This window comes from Mauremys mutica, chromosome 1, assembly GCF_020497125.1.
Source record: "Mauremys mutica isolate MM-2020 ecotype Southern chromosome 1, ASM2049712v1, whole genome shotgun sequence".
Taxonomy (NCBI): Eukaryota; Metazoa; Chordata; order Testudines; family Geoemydidae; genus Mauremys; species Mauremys mutica.
This window is the reverse complement of record NC_059072.1, coordinates 322,168,065-322,187,336: the sequence shown is the minus strand read 5'-3', so window position 1 is coordinate 322,187,336 and position 19,272 is coordinate 322,168,065. Positions and strand designations below refer to the sequence as shown.

The 19,272-nt window shown below is 39.0% G+C and overlaps 1 protein-coding gene across 1 annotated transcript in view; it reads right to left on the bottom strand.

Annotated features, from left to right (window-relative positions):
• Nucleotides 1–4,205: 4,205 nt before the first annotated feature.
• The window catches only part of LOC123370686 (mitochondrial intermediate peptidase), a 117,327-nt gene continuing 102,260 nt past the window's right edge, over nt 4,206–19,272 (bottom strand). The window contains exons 17-19 of the mRNA XM_045017400.1: nt 13,609–13,730; nt 11,512–11,585; nt 4,206–4,459 (exon numbers count right to left, since the gene is read on the bottom strand). Coding sequence (XP_044873335.1) covers nt 4,362–4,459; nt 11,512–11,585; nt 13,609–13,730 — 294 coding nt within the window. The 3' untranslated portion in view covers nt 4,206–4,361. The remainder of the gene's footprint in view (nt 4,460–11,511; nt 11,586–13,608; nt 13,731–19,272) is intronic.

Genomic DNA, 19,272 nt, shown 5'->3' with positions numbered 1-19,272 from the left:
ATATAAAATCTAACTGACCCATGGCCAATTCATGAATTGATACTAGTTCATGCTTTCAGTGGCAGCAGAGCCAGTGCACCTGTGCTGCATCAGCTGACCCAAAGGAGCTTTAAAAGAGGGCACCTGGACCTAGAGGAGAGGAGAGACCTTGCAAGTCAGAGCTAGGAAGCAGGAGCAGCAGCAGTACTGCCCAGAGTTCCCTGGGAGGGGAGGCAGTGAGAACCTGCGAGGTTAAAGGGGAAAAAAGTCCCCTGGGAGTAACAGCTCAGGGTGAGTTGAAGAACTGTTTCTGATTGCTGTGCTTAAGTTTGGGACAATAAAACTGCCTAAAAGAGACTGTGGGCATGGCAGTGGATCTTCTGGGGCTGGGGAGGAGCCCAGTTGGGGCCCCACTGTGTTAGATGCTGTGCACACAGCAGAAAAATATGATCCCTCCCCTGAAAGGCTTATAATTTTATAGCCGCTAAATCAAGAATACAGCACAATTTGAGATTAAAATATGAATCCAAGATACCGTGTTAACAAAAAACAATTTTTGGATAGCTAGTTTGGAAGCCCCAATGGTAAAATTTGGAAAAGAATTACAGCGGTTTTGTTGTTTAAGGGGAGTTGCACTGCTGGTCACAAGAGAGATCTCAGATTACTGAAAAAATGTGTATTTGTTGGAAAATAAAAGTTCCTCAAAGGGAAAAAAAAAAAGGGAAAATGCATCAGTCATTTGAACAGCTGGAAACATTTTTGGAAACACCATATAAAAGAGGGAGAAATTTTCATTTAGAATCATATTTCCTCTTCTATAATGAGCAGCACAGTGGCTGTACAATGCATTCTCAAGAGACTTGATCATGTCTACTGTTTTATTTCCCAAAGATATTCACAGAATAAAAATCAGAGGAGTTGACAAATTGTTTCTTTGCAAAAATCCCAAGCTGGAATTATTAGTTTTATTTATTTATTTCCCCATTAGCAATCCCAACCGCTAAGAATTTGAGTGAAAACTAATTCAGGTCCACTCTGTTGTGAAAAAACATCCTCTTTGCAGAGTGAGAAACTCAAGGTAATCAGCCATAACGCTAAGGGCAGGACCACAGGAGGAGGGCCTGGTTGTGGAGTCCAACCTGCCTGGGAAAGCGGAGACTGTTTGTCAGCCCTACGCTGTGGTCACAAGCCCATGCATTTTCCTCACTAGTTTGAGTGCTCTGCACTCTGCCCTCACCATCCCCAGGAACGTACCTCTCCCCACCTCTCCAACCAAGGGCCCTCTTCAGCCTCCATCTCTCACTCTCTGTCTAAGCAGGGTCCAAACCCCAACAGTGACAGTATATGGGCCTTCTACGGACCATGACAATCTGTGGACTAAATGGGCGGCACGGTTTGTGCCATGTGTGGTGTATGCAAGAATGTTTTCTGGCCACTCGTGTGTGCAATTTAGAAGGAACATTGGCCCCAACCAAGATCAGGATCCCATTGTGCTGTACAAACCCTCCCTCAATCATAATCAGTTATTCAAACGTGTTGACCTGGATAGACACTGATATCTTGATCCTCTGGAGAAAACATGTAAAAGAACATTAATTACTCAAATCAGCATCCAGAGGTCCTTGAAATATTCCATGAAGTGTTGGTATACTGTTGTGACAACTGGGCCTACAAATTTACCCAAATTGTGAGCTCATCTGTAAAAAGTATGCAAACATTCATTAATGGTACAACCACCTATAACAATAAATGTTGATGGGAAAAGATATGAAAGGGAGACAGAATAACTGAATTAGTCTAAATAAAAAGGCCAAGTTGATATAATTCAAGGACTGTGTTGAAATTATGCTTGTTTAAAAAAGGAGATATGGCGCCAGAAGTTAGAGCCAGAATTAGTATGTCAGATATAAGGCCTAATCGGTCAACAAAAAAATGAGGAGGTGATCTATTCCACCCATCACTCTCTTTCCGGGTCCTTAAAAGAAAGATTTTGTGGGGAAAAGGTACAAAAGAATAAAAAGGAACAAAAAGAACAACAGACGGACGCTACTAGAGCGAGTTGTTGCCACCCCTCCAGTCTCTTAAAATCCCAGGCCTGATTCTGAGAGGGAACCAGACCAGAGAGGGTGATATCCAGATGACTTCACCACCCATACGAGCACCAGCTGAATACTAAACACTATGTGGGCTGACAGTTATTACCATCTTTGATATCATCTAAAAGGCTGTCTGTCATAAAGGGTTTTCTTTCTTTCTAAAACTCGCTACAGGGAAAGGGAACAAGAACACTCTACATTTCAAATGCTTTAACTGTTTTTCCTTCTTTTCTGTTTCTTCAATAAAAGGTTAAAAGGATTTTTAATGGTGTGTTTACCATGGTACTGAGCAGGCTGAGGTCTCTGCATACTGAACCTTGTTCAACACTGTTTAACGTTGTAAAGTGACTGGTTATGTTAACACTTTTGGCCCATATATTCCATATAAATTAATACAAAAATGCCGATGCTTATTATGGTATCCTTTGAGAAGTCTGAGTCTTCATAATGTGTGGGTGGGTGGTGTTGGCATCTAAATCTAGAACAAATAGTTTAATTTTCCTTATAATGCTTTTTTTCCTCATTTACTTTATAAAAAATGTTTAACTACAGTATGGTATGTATGGTAAATTTAAAAGAGTTGCACACACTTCCTCTTTAAGGATAAACTAAGTACAGAATGTAATACATTAGATATGAAACAGACTACATTCACAGGAGTTAATATGTTGACCACTGTTGAAAATGTACCCAATATTGCTATGTCAGCAAAGAAATTCCATATTTAATTAAAAATACACATGGTTTAAAAGTTAAATATCAGTTAGGAATAGGATTGCTGTACTAACAATTTAAGCACCAGTAAATGTCCTAAACACATACAGTAGAACCTCAGAGTTACGAACACCAGAATTACGAACTGACCAGTCAACCACACACCTCATTTAGAAGCAGAAGTATGCAATAAGAGAGCAGCAGAGACACAAAAAATCCCAGTATAATACTATGTTAAATGTAAACTACTAAAAAAAATAAAGGGAAAGCAGCATTTTTCTTCTGCATAGTAAAGTTTCAAAGCGCTATTAAGTCAATATTCAGTTGTAAACTTTTGAAAGAACAACCATAACGTTTTGTTCAGAGTTACGAGCATTTCAGAGTTACGAACAACCTCCATTCCTGAGGCGTTCGGAACTCTGAGGTTCTACTGTACCTCAACATCACAAGCATTCAATGAGTATCAAAAGTGGGAGGGAAAACGTCCAAGATGTGACACCATTTTTCAATGCATGTAAAATCGTGACTTATTTCACAAGCTATATAAAATACGACTTAATTACTGTTTGTCCCATAAATGAAAAATAAACAAACAGCTTTTTTCTCTTCTTCCACTTTCTTGCCAGGTTTTTTTTTCATCTGTTAAACACCTGATACCTTACCCAACTCTCGCTCTCTGTCATCTCTTCCCTTTTCTATTTTCTCCTGCAAGTCCTTTGTTTTCTAAGTTTGTCTTTTCTTTCTCCCTGCCATGAAGCTGAATTCCATTTTGGTGTTTGTCCCTTAGTTCTTCATTTCCACTTCTCTTTCTGGATACATACTTTTTACTCCTTAACTCAGTCTTTGTTCTCTTACTTTTGCTTACTCTCTCTATGCCACTCCTCCATTTTGAAATATTTTAGGAAACCCACTCTTTCTCTCTCTCCATGCTTTTTTTCGCTCTCAACATTTTTCTTCCCTCCACATCCTTAGCATTTCCTCCACTCAATTCTTTCTTTCCCTATATGCTCCCCGGCCCTCATTTCATTCCCCATACAGGCTCCCATCCCCACTTCTCCCCAGTTTCTCTTCTTTGCACTGCAAATCAGGCTGTTTCTCTCCCTTCCTCTGATGCAGAACATCCCATAGTCTTCTATAAAGAATAGGGTGAAAAAGCTTGACAAGTACTGATGTGGGCAGTTGAGAAGGAACCATGCAAACAACCCTGAGTCATGACAGTTTTGTGCTAATCCTGACTTCAATAACTGTGTACCAAAGGAGGTCTCATTCCTACCATCCATCTTGGTGAAGGGTTGGATTTCCAGATAGCCACAGACTCATAAGGTACATGTCAAAGAGCATATTCCCAACAGTCTTCTGCAAGACCACTTGAAACCTCAGCCCATCATCTTCTTAAATAAAACCACATACAATCCATTAAAACAAACTATTTATTTTAAGATTCTACAAATAATAACTTTGTTTTTATAGAGGACCAGTCTTAACAATGATGGACATAGTACTGCCGTGGCTATTTGTTTCTGCTTCTCAATGAACAGCTGTGAAACAAAAAACAATCAGTTCAGTTCCATGTTATTCTGAGTCCATGAAGAACGTTTCAAAGTCCTGATCCAAGTCTGAAACAAGGGCGTCCACAAAGTCTTCAACAGAAGGAGACTTCTGAAGCATACCTATGGAAAGGAGCACAGGAAACTTGCAGTGAGAATCGCACCAACATAAAAGCCATGACAATGTTTACCTGAACTAATTTGTGTGTGTCATACTGAACTTACTCCAGTACAGCTGTCATAATTTTTCACCAAGAAGCATGCAATCATTCTACATGGGGATTATTTAATCAATCTTCTTCCTACCTAGCTATCTGGCCCTTATCACAATAGTATCTGAGAGCCTCACAATCCTCTCAACACCACTGTGAGCCAGGAAGTATTACCCCCATTTTACAGATAGGGAAATGAGGCACAGAATAGAGTAAATAACTTTGGTAACATAGGAAATCTGTGGCTGAACAGGGAACTGATCACAGATATATTGAGTCTCAGATCAGCACCCTATCCACTAGACCATCCTTCCTACTCTGATTTAGAAATGCCAGATGATCACACTGTCACTACGCACTACATATAAAAATCAAACCATAAATCGATTTACATTTTATCCATTGGAAAACTCCATTTCTCTTCCACATTCTCTAACACCCCTCATGGTATTAACGCCCCCCCTCCCTCCCAATCATCAAGATACATGCATAACCTAAGCATGTCACATAACCTTCTAGCTATAAATCCTGTCACATCTTCTCCTCTCTCTATCTCATTTCTCTTGTCTTCACTTGTCCTATTATGTCCAAATTTAAGGCTCAATCCTGCAAAACATGTATCAAGCTTTCTTGAAGGTGGGGACCATTTCTTACTGGCTTGTTAAATGCGTCACACCCTTATAGTGCTGACTAAATAATAAAATCATGTGGGTCTAAGCTTGTTTAACTTAAATAATACAAGAATTATGTTCCTAATTTATACAAATTAGAAATGTCTAGTCTTTGTAAAAACTCAATAGTATTGTTCCTGAAAACAAAATTTTACTTCCAAATGTTGCAGACTCTTTGCTTTGGGAGGAAAAATAAATCATGTCATCTCAATTAACTGCCTTGCTCTGATCTGATTAATCAAGAAGATTCTATCTATTCAAATCAGAAATTTTCCCTGTGTGCAGTGGAATTTAGATTTTAAACAGTCAACTCAAAATGGATTTGCAACAGTGCACTTTTTAAAGGAAAAAACATGTTTTCTATAAAGCATCAGAATATACTGTCTAAATTATTTTCAGCTGTTCCGCTGTAATAAAAATGCATTGGTTTGCATTGTGTATCTACTGTGAATTATTAATTATTAATACTTTAAACACTTTAAAAGGAAATTACATTACTTGTATTGGAAAACGTCAAAAACAGCTAATTCAGAGCAGTTAGTGTAAAATATAAACTTTCTGGTTCTTTGAAGTGATTCACATTATTACTGACAAAACTGCCAATGTAAATATAACCTTGCTCAACCCTTTACTACAGGCACACACAGTGCACATCTTCTTACATTCTTTCACATCCTTAGACCATTTGGTTTCAGTGGGAATAATAACCAGCATTTATGAAAAACAAAATCTTTCAGTGCATCTTTTAATAAAATCTGACTGGAACCAACTGGCTTCATTAGACATTTCTTGTATGTTAAGTAATTGCTAAATATAATAGTTCAAAAAGCAAGAAGAAAGAAAGTCTCCAGGCAATTTTGGATAGTTACTAAAAGACTTTCCTAGTTAGGATCTCACAGCATCCTTATTTTAATTAGGTTTAAGTGTATATTGCAAGTGTCAACATGAACTGCCATGACACAGTTGATTAATATCAAGAATTAAAAGAAAAATAAAAGGTTCACACTGCAGATAGAATTAAAATGCAGTCAATAACACTTCTATTCAGATATTTTCAATATCAAAAGGAGCAGAAAAATGGTTATTTTTAACAACCTGACACACTCATTACTGTTCCCTTTAGCACAATAGGGTGTGGCTTGCACCTTTAGTTCATAAAGACAAGTGAGCGACTTTTGCAGTACAGTATATTGGTGCGGCTTAGAGAAAGACATACTTGTTTGTACAAATCAGTTATGGTGGATGGGAAAACAAACTCCATCTTGAATGAAGACCTGCAAACAGCAAGATATCTGACTCTATCCCAAAGATACTTGCCCTGTGCACAGAAGGGATTCACTCTGTGTGTGGGTCTCCTCCCCCAAGTGAGTTGGGCTGGCTGGAGGACAAGTATATTGACACACTATCAGCCATGGAGAACCTCTCCCTGAACAATACAGCCAAAGCTGGTACTATTTTTCAGCAGCTCTCTTTGTAGTGGGAATACCCCTGTAAGGAGGCCTCAAGGGGCAGCTGCCAAATGGCAAGCCTGCAAGCACGGCTCCATTGCAGCTTAGCTGTGTGAGGGGAACAGGGGCAATCAAGCCACCAAAATCCCTATGGCCTGTCCCTCTAACAGAACCATTTCCCCAGTACCATGCACCCCCTTCCTGCCAGATTTTCCATTGGAAAGGGTGATCAGGAGCATGTTAACAGGCCACATTGACTTTTCTGATATCATGTAAAAATAACTATGGACAAAGAACATGTAAGAAAATACTTTAAAAATTCATTACAAACACAATCAGCCTGTCCAGAGGACATACATCCAGGGTGTCAAAAGTATTAGCTGACAAATTTATAGACCACTGACAATTCTCCTTGAAAAACTGACAACCAGGTATGCAAAGAAAAAAGAAAAACAAATATAGTACTGGTTGCTTTTCAAAAAAGGAACGAAGAGCGATCCTAGGAATTACCTTCAAGTAAATCTAATTTCTTACCTTAGTACAATAGCAACACAGTAAAAATTCTACCCTATGGAAATTATAAAATGTGTGACTAAAGGGCACACTATAATATAGTTGGCTGTTTATACAGCTAAACAGTCTAAAAAACCTTATTTTAAAAATCATTGTGAATTATTTCAAATTGGCTTAAATAAGGATATTAACGTAGATTCAAAATTGGTTAAAAGGACCATAAAAAGGGAAAGAAAAGTACCAGATTTTGTTCCAAATAAATTATTTTAAATACCCATCTTCAAGATTCCAGAATCAGACACCCAATCGTAATTTTAATTGGCCTCTACACAGTAGTTGCATCATTTGAGAATGCAATTGGATGTCTCTCATTTATCACTGCAATGATGTACTGCATGGTGGTTGTTCTTTCAACAGCACCCAGCCCTGTGACAATAGCTGCTTTTAAGGTACTAGAGGAGGTGGGATCAGGAATATCTGCAGAATAAATTCTACCAATGCAAAAAGAGCACGCCCTGATTAAATAAAGTACTAGAGATTCTATTGTAAAGATCCAAAACGCTAATTTAGAATAATCCTACTGCAGTGTCTGAATCTATTACTGCATAGAGGAGGTCAGACTACAAGATCATAATGGTCCCTTTTGGCTTTAAACTCCATGAATATCTGTATTACAATATGTACACACACAACACTCCAGTCTAAATTATTTAATGAGATATCCACAAAGACTGACGGCTGCAGTTTTTTTAGCTGAGAGTATATTTCATAACTTCAGCTTGACTCCCATTTCAGATCGGTCTCTCCCAAGCCTAGGGCAGCTGTGTTGCTCTCCTTCTCTGCTTTGAAGTTCTCTTCCACATTACAGCCCTGTGGTTAACCACACCCTTTCTGGGGATGGTTAACCATAACCTTCAATCACCTGTAATTGGGAAAATTATAAAAAACTTGTGGTCTCTGTCCCTCTGAAACACCGTAATTGTTTTGGCCTTGTTTAGTTTGGGCCAGCATCTACTGCTGTTCATAACTGATATTATAACAGCACTAGCATTTATATAAGCACCTTATACATTAAAAGAGATGGGCAAACATTATCTAAAATCTTTGCAATACCTCCAAGAGGTGAGTACAATTTTACACATGGAGAAACAGATAATAAGGGCCCGATTTGCAAAATTGCACAGGAGCAACGACATGCCTAATTTGCATATGTGATTACTTTGCACATGTATATTGGGTATTCATGCACAGAAGTGGATAATTAGGTATCTGCCTACAATACAGTCATTGTATGAATGGTTTAGGAACACAACTTCACATCCATTTTGCAAGTGCACTTTTTAAAATCAGTCTCTAGGGGGCAGATTTTCAAAGACAAAGAACAGTTAGATTCTGAACTCCCCTTTGTGCTCTTTCTCAAGATTAGAAGATGGTAAGTTAGACAAAGAGTCAGGTCTGGCTTCCACCTGTGTGATCAACCCACTACACTATGTGGCCCCTGAGCACCCATTTATTCTGAAGTGCTGCACACTAGGATTTTGTGATACAAAGCAAAGCAGGGATCAATAATGTCTACATTGACACTTGGCAGAGGTGGACGAATGGACTTTATGTCATAACTATATTTTTTTCTTTAAATACCAAATGATGGCCTCTTGAACAAAACATAGCTGAAGTTATTTTCTATTTGTGGTTCCTACAGTACATATTTGTATCTAGTAAATAATTGGACATGCAACAGAGTTAACATCATGAGAAGATTTTGACAGGACTTCATGGTGACACTGCATCTTTTAAAATAGTAATGCACGTTGCTATTGCTGGTGGGAGTCAAATTCAAGCAAACAGATGTATAAATCTCAGGTCCTTAATTAAAGGCACAGTCCAACACGAGTCTCTCCACTGATTTCAGTGGAAGTTGGATCGAGTCCTACATCTTCCTTATCAGTGAATCTGAAGGATCATGTGAGAGAAAGACTGAAGCTAGGGCTATATCTAAACATTTAAAAAATAAAAATGAGAAGACGATACAATCTGAGAAGCAACACTACAACACTGCAATGAAGAAAGTGAACAAGTGAAAGAATGTGTCATATTAAGGAGGAGATTTTACGAACAAGTCAATGGAAATGATTAAATATGGCCAGCTTAGCACTGACACGTGCATTAACGTGCTTTAGAATAGAAGGGAAGAGCTTTGTGTGTGTTTAACCAGTAGTCAGACTTGCACAAGCATAACTCTACCTAAAAGTTAGATCATAAAATCAGAGCCTAGAAAATTTAGACTTCTGAAATGTGGCACCTATTATCAGAGAATACCGAAACTTCCCCCATAAGAAAGTAGCGTCAGTAAGAGGTCACTATTGCTTGGTGGTAAAGGATGTATTTGGAGGAGGTGTGTGGAAATAGCGCTTCTGCAGTTTGAGGAACAGTGTTTTGGAATGTCTTAACGAAGAGGAGGATGGTGAGAGAGACACAAAAAGCTGACTGAAAAGGGTAACTGGATGATATTAAGGAATGACAACACATTAGAGTACCTGACATTACTTTTCTGTTTAAAATCTTATTTCTGTACTAAATACAGAATGATGGGGACAGGAGAGTAAAAAGTTTTCATGTCTGTACAGTCCACATTATTCATAACTGTTGCAAGATAAGCAAAGGAACTACCTAACCGCACATGGGTGTGGCATAAAATGAAAAGTCAAGGTGACAAACCAAAACTGGACCACTTCATTTCAATAAAGGTTTTCATTTTCAGTGACAGTTATTCCATCCCTCTACTGGGACATATTTTGCCTTTTATTTTTGGATGAACTATTTTAGCATTAAAACAAGAACCCTACATTAAGTGAAAAGAAGAGATGATTTTCTCTGCTAATTTTATGACTTCATCCATCTTTAAAAGCTCTCTTTTTAAAAGCATCTTAAAGAACTAGAAAAAATTATAGAAGTATACACTCTGCCAGTAAATTTATCACTGCATAATGCTGATTGTTTATTCAGCATTCTTACTGCAAGTATCAATTATGCTCATACTGACAAATCGGAAAGAGGTACTTTTATCTGATTACTGTTATGCCTGTACAAACAACAGACTAAATGCAGCTCTACTATTATAGTGCTTAATGTGACATAATAAGATTCAGTTTAGTTTAAGGTTCCATTTATTTAAATAAAATTTGAAAAGGCAAACAGACTACATTTTACAAGTGACCATGCTCACTTTTCTCCCCCATTATCTGCTTTCCTTACAACAGTCTATATGACTTTTTTTTCCATACTGCCCCCTATGCACGGCAGAGCTATGGATGTCAGGGTGCCTTAACTGTACATTTCTATATGTAAACGTATTTGGATTTATTTTAAATGTAACCTTAACACTGAATTTCCTGAAGTTATAATGCTTCTTTTTGGAATAAATACACCATTTCAGGAATGAATTTTACCCTAAAATTACTGATACATACTTTCAACCTCAACTCAACAGTAATATATTTTTGTCTGGAAATATAAGCAAATAAAATTATGTACTCCCACAACAGAAGGGAAAACTCATGTGCAGTTATGCATGGTTTCATGTGCTTCATCAATGGAAACATCTTGTAGGTTTCTTTATTCAAATAATATTTGAATCTGAGACTTGATTTAAGAATGCAGTTTATGTTCTTGTCTGCACCAAAAGGAATAAATACGAGAAGAGGATTCTAGGAGGGATACTGATCAAAACCAAATTTTGTTACAATCTTCAACCTCTCTTTATATTGAGAGTCCATTATCAAAGTGCTGACACTACCTGAACTGCTTTGGTGCTATCAAAGTGACACTGAACAAAAGATTTCCTATTTCTACATCAGCAATATTTGGAATGATGGCCTTTCAGTTAATATATAGGTAAAAATCAGTAAAACAAACTTTTTTAAAAAATTAATGATGGTGTATCTCTCCTTTTTTGGAGCATCTCACTGGTACCTTTGAATTCTATGGATCACTTTGAAAGAGATTCCTTTCCAACACCTTATTCCCCTGCTATTTGGATCTCAAAATATTTCATTCTTGGTATTACCATGAGTTCTAGTGATCCATGAAGCATTATTTGAGATCTAGTCTATTAAATTAGGTAAATCTACTCTGCATATCCCCTTTAATAAATCCTATGAAAACTTTGGTTAAGTATAAAGGATTGGATAGGGAAATATTCTTAAATTATTTATTGCTACCTAATCACAACCACTAATATTTGCCAAAAGGTAAATAACAGCAATGGGGAAAGAGGGCGGAACAGGGGGAGGAAGGTCACAGAAACAAAACAATTCTCCTTTTTCTTTTACCTTGAACCATGAGCATGGGCTCTTTTCCACCGCCATGTGCCAGCATCTCTCTGCGATAACGCTCACCCATTGCCCTGAAGGAAAAGACAGATAATATTACAGCCACCTGCATACACAACCCGTTCAGCTTTCAGTCACACTTGTCTCTGGTTTCTTTACAGAACAGACACAGCTATAGAACTAATAAAACCTGCCACCTTTAGACAATGGCTGCCTTCATCATATACTGATTAGAGAAATGCACACTATTTAAAATTATGCAAGAATGAACTAAGCTAGATAGATTTAATATTTACAAAAACTATGTTGTTTTTATGCAATACTGTACTTTGCAAAGAACTTGTTAGTCTTCACTGTTGAGACCTACAATTGGCAGGCCACCAGGAAAGCCTGGTCCCAGCAAACAAATCTCCCAAATGGTGGCAGGAAGCCCAGTCTATCGAGAAATATGGGCTCTCCTGGAGAAGAGCTGCAGTTGGCAGGTCTCCACAGACACCTCGCTCTAGGGAAGGATTCTCCCTAGGGAGTTGCAAGTCCATGGACTCTAGGAAAGGGACCTGCTTATAAAGGGCTTGGCCCTGGACAGAGGCGAGCAGTGGACTCAGATGGAACAAATAAGCTAAGATTGAGCTGAGAGTCAGACATGGGGATAAAGGTTTTGCTTATATTTTGTGCTGGCCTTTTCGGTTATTAAATGAGACCCTCCAAGGACCAGAAATGGTCACTAGCTCTGAAATAAGAAGAGCTCTGTGTGGCTCAAATCTTGTCTCTCTCACCAATAGAAGTCCAATAAAAACATATTACCTCACCCGCTTTGTGTCTGTAATATCCTGAGACCGACATGGCTACAACTACACTGCTATATCTTCTAGCCACATTTAAATAACAGTTTTCTAAATGCATCAGGAAATGTTTTTGCTTATTGCCGCCCAGTGTCACACATCCTGAACAAATACAGAACTTCCTTGTTTTAGGAAATCACTATTTGAATGTTAAATACAGTTTTGGCCCAAAACTAAAATAGATGTCAAAATGGATGACAAAAGTCGGTACTTTCTCAATTGTAGTGAGATTTTGATAGTTCACAAGATGTTCAAATTTTGTGCTACCGAGGTACAAATAAGCAATATCCCCCAGTGTAGTCTGTCTAGATAAACTAGAAGTTTCGTCAAACAAAAAAGCAAGCAAACAAGCAGTTAGATTCTCTGCTATCAGCCAAATATAACATATTCAGGTAAAAAGCTTTACAAATTAAGGCAAACAGTTTCAAATACAGGTATCTAAATTTGAACATGTGAATTTATTTGCTTATAGGCTGTTATTAAATATATTTATTTATGGTAGTACCTACAGTGTGGTAGGTGCTTCCCAAACATTCAGGAAGAAACAGTATTTGCTCCACAGAGCTCACACCGTAAGGAGACAGACTAGTAGAAAGAGGCTAAGAGAAGCAGAATAGGCAACTGATGTACAAGTCAGCTTAACTGATTGTAAGAAGCAGGACAAAATTGGTCTTCAGGAGTGACTTTGATGTGGACAGGATAGGGAGTCTTGCAGATGAGCTCAGGGAGGCTGCACCATGCACAGGATACTGCACAGAAGAAGGCATGGAGGAGTCTGGACAAGAAACTAATAAACAAGCAGATAAAGCTGTGTATACTAGCCGAGCAGAGGGATGCAATGCAAAGCTTGAAAAGGGAAGATAACTATGTAGAACTATGTAGAGCTTTGAAGGTGATGACAAGAAGCTTGTTTAATACTGACAGCTTCTTCTATGTCAAATGGAAGTTACAGGTATTTAACACTTTTGAAAATCAAGCTCTTTAATTAGATGACTACATATGGATTTTGGTGCCTCCCACTTGGCACCTACATTTTAAAATGTTGATGCTGTATTCTTTGCATCAGTGAACATGTCCTACAATTCACCTTATCATCTGTGGTTATATTTTGCTTTGTTTTTAAAAACATATTTAGAAAAAACAATTAAAATGACATAAAAATATCAAAATGTTGCTATAAGTATGACAAGCAAATTTTCTGCTCCCCAGAGTTAGCATGCCATTGAGATCTACTTCATGCACTCTCTCTTTTTACCTGTCAAATGGGTTCTGCACAAAACACTGTTTCCATACCATGGAGGCAATGGCCCTGGACATGAGGTAGGAGTAATACTTGGCACCGTATCCCACTAGATGGCTGAATCTCAGCTGCCATGCCTATAGGGAAAAGAAAACAGAATGGGAATCACATCACTTACAGCCTTCTGATTATTCTGAGAACTTTTTATCAAAGATTGCAAGAGTTATATACTGAATTGGTTCATGTATTACATTGACAGAAATCTGACAGTATTAAGGAGAAACAATGAAAGAAAAACTAACATGTAGAACCTCATTCTAATAAATATTTTCTGAGCTAAAGACTACATTTTCCCTATGCTAATCATTATAATTAATATTATGAGCAAACAGAATCAAAGGCACAGAAAACTGTAACCAGTACAAAAAACTCAGACATTTAATAATATTCACATTATTTCTATTTGGTGTTAAAAGAAAACCACAATTCACTTGTTACAATTAACATCACATTTTTCATGTGGATAATTACAGAGTCACACCTGAAAAAGTTAAATCCATGATCTTTTGCCAAAAACAAAATTATAGTACAGACTTGTATATGTAAAGTACATCTTCCCATATGCCAAAGTACAAGCTCAGAGGTAAATGAACTACATCCACATGACATACCATTGTTCACAGATTTGCTTGTATATTTATAGCAGATTTTAATTATACTGTTATTTGTCTATAAATTGTTATTTAGTTTTATGACTCATTCCAGTGTTGCTGGACTCCTCTCTTTTACTTAAATAGAGTACTTCCCTATTTGGCTCCATTTCTTTAGCTTGGAAAACTGAAATGATCAGCTCTACTCTCATAGAAACAAAGTTTATGTTCTCAGATTTCCCCTGCCTGTAATGTGAAAAGGGGAGTAGAATTAAATTGAAGAGACATACTGTTTCCCTGCAGTCTTATATGCTTCTTCAATGTAAGATGGCTCTATCTAGCAATGGATCAACAAGAAACCGTTTCTCCCTATTTCCCTTCCAGGAAACGAAGTGGGAGTCAATTCAAAGATGTCATTTGTCCTGTTCAAACAGGATCAGAGCTCTATGATAATCACAGAAGTGCAGGGGATCTCTATAGGTCATCTAGTCCAGTGCCCTGCACTCAAGGCAGGACTACATAACAACTAGGCCATTCCTGAGAGGAATTTGTCTAACCTGTTCCTAAAAACCTCCAATGACAGAGATTCCACAACCTTCCCAGGCAATTTATTCCAGTGCTTAACTACCCTGATAGCTAGCAAGTTTTTCCTAATGTCTAACCTAAACTGCCCTTGCTGTAATTTAAACCCACTGTTTCTTATCCTATCCTCAGAGGTTAAGAACAACAATTGTTTACCCTCTTCCTTGTAATGATGATAGCTTTTGGGGGGGGGGTGAGGTGGGGTGGTGCAATAGTGTTACACTCATATTTAGCTTGAGATCCACTATAACCCCCTGATCCCTTCCTGCAATACTCCTTCGTAGGCAGTCATTTCTCATTTTGTAGGTGTGTGATTGTTCCTCCCTAAGCGGAGTATTTTGTATTTGTCTTAGTACTTTGTATTTCATCTTATTTACTTGAAACCATTACTCCAGTTTGTGCAGATAGGATTAAAATTCAAAACAATCCTCTAAAGCACATGCAACCCCTCCCAGGTTTGTATTTTCCGGAAACCTTATAAGTGTACTCTCTTCATGTGGGGGAGGTGGGGCCGAAGGGTTCAGAGTGTGGGAGGGGGCTCCAGGCTGGCGCAGGCCATGGGGGAGTAGCCCAGGGAGTTATAACTGTCAAGCAGCTGATACAGGAGATGATGTAGACAGCTGCTATCCACAGGGCCCTGGGCTGGAAGCTGGTGTAGAGGTTAGGCCTGGGCTCCTCCCCAATTCCCCCAACTGCCTATCTGACAAAGGAGGAGTTAATCTGGTCTGTGACACACACCAGAGGGGAAGGTCATATTTGGAAAGGGATCTGGCCTGTCCCCGACCCACTGGGTGGGACACAGAGACTGCAGGGATTGTTCTGCATTTCCCCCATGCTGGCCAGTGATGAGCAGGGCCGGCTCTAACATTTTTGCCACCCCAAGCAAAAAAAAAAGAGCGCCGCCCACCGAACCCCTCCCCGAGTGTCGCGCCGCCCAAGTGCCTGCCCCCCGCCGAGCGCTGCGTCGCCCAAGTCCCCACCCCCCCAAGCACCGCGTCGCGCCGCCCAAGTCTCCGCCCCCCCAAAGCGCCGAGCCGCTGAAGCCCGTCCCCGCCAAGCTGCCCAAGCCCCCACCCCCTCCCGAGCGCCACGCCCGGCTGAACCAAAAAAACCCAAACCAAAACAAAAAAAACCCCGAGCGCCACCCCGCCCCAAGGTTCCGCCCCAAGCACATGCCTGGTAGGCTGGTGTCTGCAGCTGGCCCTGGTGATGAGGTTAGCTGAGTGAAAGGCAGGTTTGAGCCTCTAGCAAAAGCAGCCAAACTGAGGGCTGCCGTGAACCTCTGAGGTGAGCAAATCCACCAGAAAGCGCAGGACTCACCAAGGCAGAGGAGGAACTTTGTCACAAAGGAAACAATGAGACAATTTTGGACAGCATGATAGGCAGTGGTCTCAGCACACCAGTGGCCTACCATTGTCAATTTTTTTGTAGGTATCATGCCAAAGAAGTTATAAGGAAAGTTTTGAATGGGGGTGGGGTGGGGGGAGGAGGGGAATGAGGTAGCTTTGCAGATGCTTTGAATCAGAATCTATGGTCCATAGGTGTCTGCTCCCTGCTCCTGACACTGCTGCCATGAAGTGCTGAGGCAGGCTAAGCAGAAGAGTGAAAGGGTGCTGGGAGCACACCAGAAGTAAAATATAATAGCAGGAAGAGGCAGCCTGATCAAAGTGGTGACAGCTGAGATATACAGAGTTCCTTTGTTGTGCTCCATCTAGCACTGGTGCATTTCTGACCTACCTAACACAGAACAGAGACGGGAGCTGGCCTGCTGGTGGATAACACTGTGGCTTATCATCAGTCCTACCGCCTCAAATCAAGGGAAAAAATTGTGGCCAATTCCATGATCCAGATCCATGTGTGGGGATGAGGAAAAACAGGAGCTAGCAGCATGTTGTCTGTTCAGCATTAAACAACCAGAAATAAAACCCTTAGGGGTACATTTTCAAAAGTAGTGAGCTGGAATTTAGCCATGCAACTCCCAGAGCACTGTTTGGAAAATGGGCTCCCAGTTCCTACAATATCAGCATGAGTCAAAAACTTTCTTCTTGCTTTGTCTTTACCATTTAATGAGGGGCTTCTACTCAAATTGTTTTGCAAGGCATAAAGCCACAGTCACTAAATGTCAGAGAAATATTATCAATTTTTAATTTTTTGATGGGAGTGAAATATACAAAAATCACACTACATGGGGTCTTGTGCAAGCTCTTAAAAATGAAGTGATTTTTTTTTAATCCAACTATTCTTACCTCCTACAGTCCAGGGTCTGAAATTAAGTTCAGCTTGAATTCAGATTTTTCAGCTTGCAATGAAAAGTACTGCGGTTGCAACATTTATACATAACATCTACAATTTTTCTAACTCGTCCCTTAATTTTAACCATAATCACTAAACTGAAAACACATTTTAAAAACAGATCAGAAGGCCAGTATTTTTAGAAGCCTGAAGCAGGAAAACATGTCAGTCTTTATTTTATTCTATATTAAGTCTTCAGATTGAGGATTTGAAGTTTCAGCTTGAAAGGTTACAGCGCTCACAAGAATGGAAAAAGCTTTACTGTTGAATCACTCTTCACATGCCTAAAATCTTAATAATTTCCAAATATATCTGCTTATGAAAAACTGAAAGAATACATCTGCTTTTTCTGCTATAAAAGAAAACCCTTTTCAGGAGTTTGGCATGAGAGGAAAATACTTAATCCTGTGTTATGCACCTCAGAAAGGATTAATTTCAATAGCCATCATAAACGCCAACTAGTATAGAACACAGCAGCATGTCTCTTTGGCAACACAGGCTACTGTGAATACACAGAACTGTCCCTTCATTTCCTATAGTGACATCCCACAGAATATCTCAAAGGCACTCAATGTCCGGGCCCAGGGTAACTAAAAGATCACCTATAGCTCCAGGATGAGGACCACTGTCAACAGCTCCACTCCACAGGCAAAATGAAACTGTATCACAAATGTGCAGGACAAAGAGCTTTCTTGGTCCAACACTATGAAACCAACTCTCAGTGTAAGAACCAACATAAATCGCATCACTTTTCATTCCAAGCATAAGATGCACTTGTTTGGCCTTGCCTTTGCTAATATATTTCGTAAAAAAAAAATCCCCACACAACTTCTTCTTTGGGAGAGGAAGAGATAAGGAAAGAACTATGCTAGCCAGTCACATCACTTAATGCACCTTGGCAAGTGCTCAGATCCTACGATGATGAGGGCACATAATATAACTTAAAGAGACAAGAACAGATAATGGAATATTAGCAAAAGTTGAATATATTTTAAAAACTGCCAGTGGATATGACACACATTCCAGGGTAGTAAAGGAATTAGCTATGAACTCATTGTACCAAAGGGTTTTCTTTTAATAAAGCTATGGACAACTGGGTTGGTAGTGAAAAATGAGGTTATATCCCTAGTGTGGCAAGTGCCACACTGATTTTAAGAAAAGGAAATAATCCTGGCAATTACCATTGGATAAGTCTAAAGTAAACCACCTAATGAAATAATGTAACCAAAGTTTTGTTCATTCTGCAAATACCACTTCAAGAAACCTGATTATAACACAGCTGTCCCCCAGCTAAGTTTTAGTGTAGGCTGGACTTTAAAATGTGTTTAGTAACCAGGCAAAAAGTCTGAGGCCAGACTGTCTCACTGCAGAACACAAGTAATTCTAGTATGTCACCATTCTCTTCCCCCAACCTCCTGTAATGTCCCCACACAAAGTAGATTCTAATTACTGTCCTCCTTGCAGCAATTACCAATTCCCCTACTCCAGCTCTCAGTAGAGCTCAGTTAATTCTCTTTATTTCCAATTTCCAGAGCTGAATAATTTCCCCATATCAATAAAAAAAATCTGACACATGAATTTCCCCGTTGGAAAACCTGCAGGCTAGACATACACAATTAGGACGCACTTTTTATTACAGGTTATGTTTCTGTTAAGCTGTAAAAAAGTTAATGAAGATTCTGAGTACATCATCCACTCCAGGAATATATGTAATAATTATGAAAAAGTTCCATGAAGACATTCCAGGAGTTTATTAAATAACAGTGTATTCTATAGCATAGCCCAGGGGTTATGATAATATGCCATCTGCAGGTCATGTTACTGCCTGTTTTTTGTACAGTATAGCTGACAGAAATAAAGGTGCGTGACTGATCCACTGAAATTATTAGTTAAAGATGCCTGCTTTCTATCAACATACCATCAATCCTCCCTGATTATCTTGTCTGAAGAATTTCCAAAATCCCATGTGCAATGGCTTTTCATCCTTTCTAATAAAAAACCCTGCTGTACTTTAACTAAAATAAATTGAAAGTCTTATTAGGCGTTTAAATGAAGATACATTTGCTGCATTCTTAGTATATGGAACAATACTTTAAAGAGATATTACTACAATTTCCTACAACCTATTAGTAAGTGATATCCTTTAAAGTTTAGC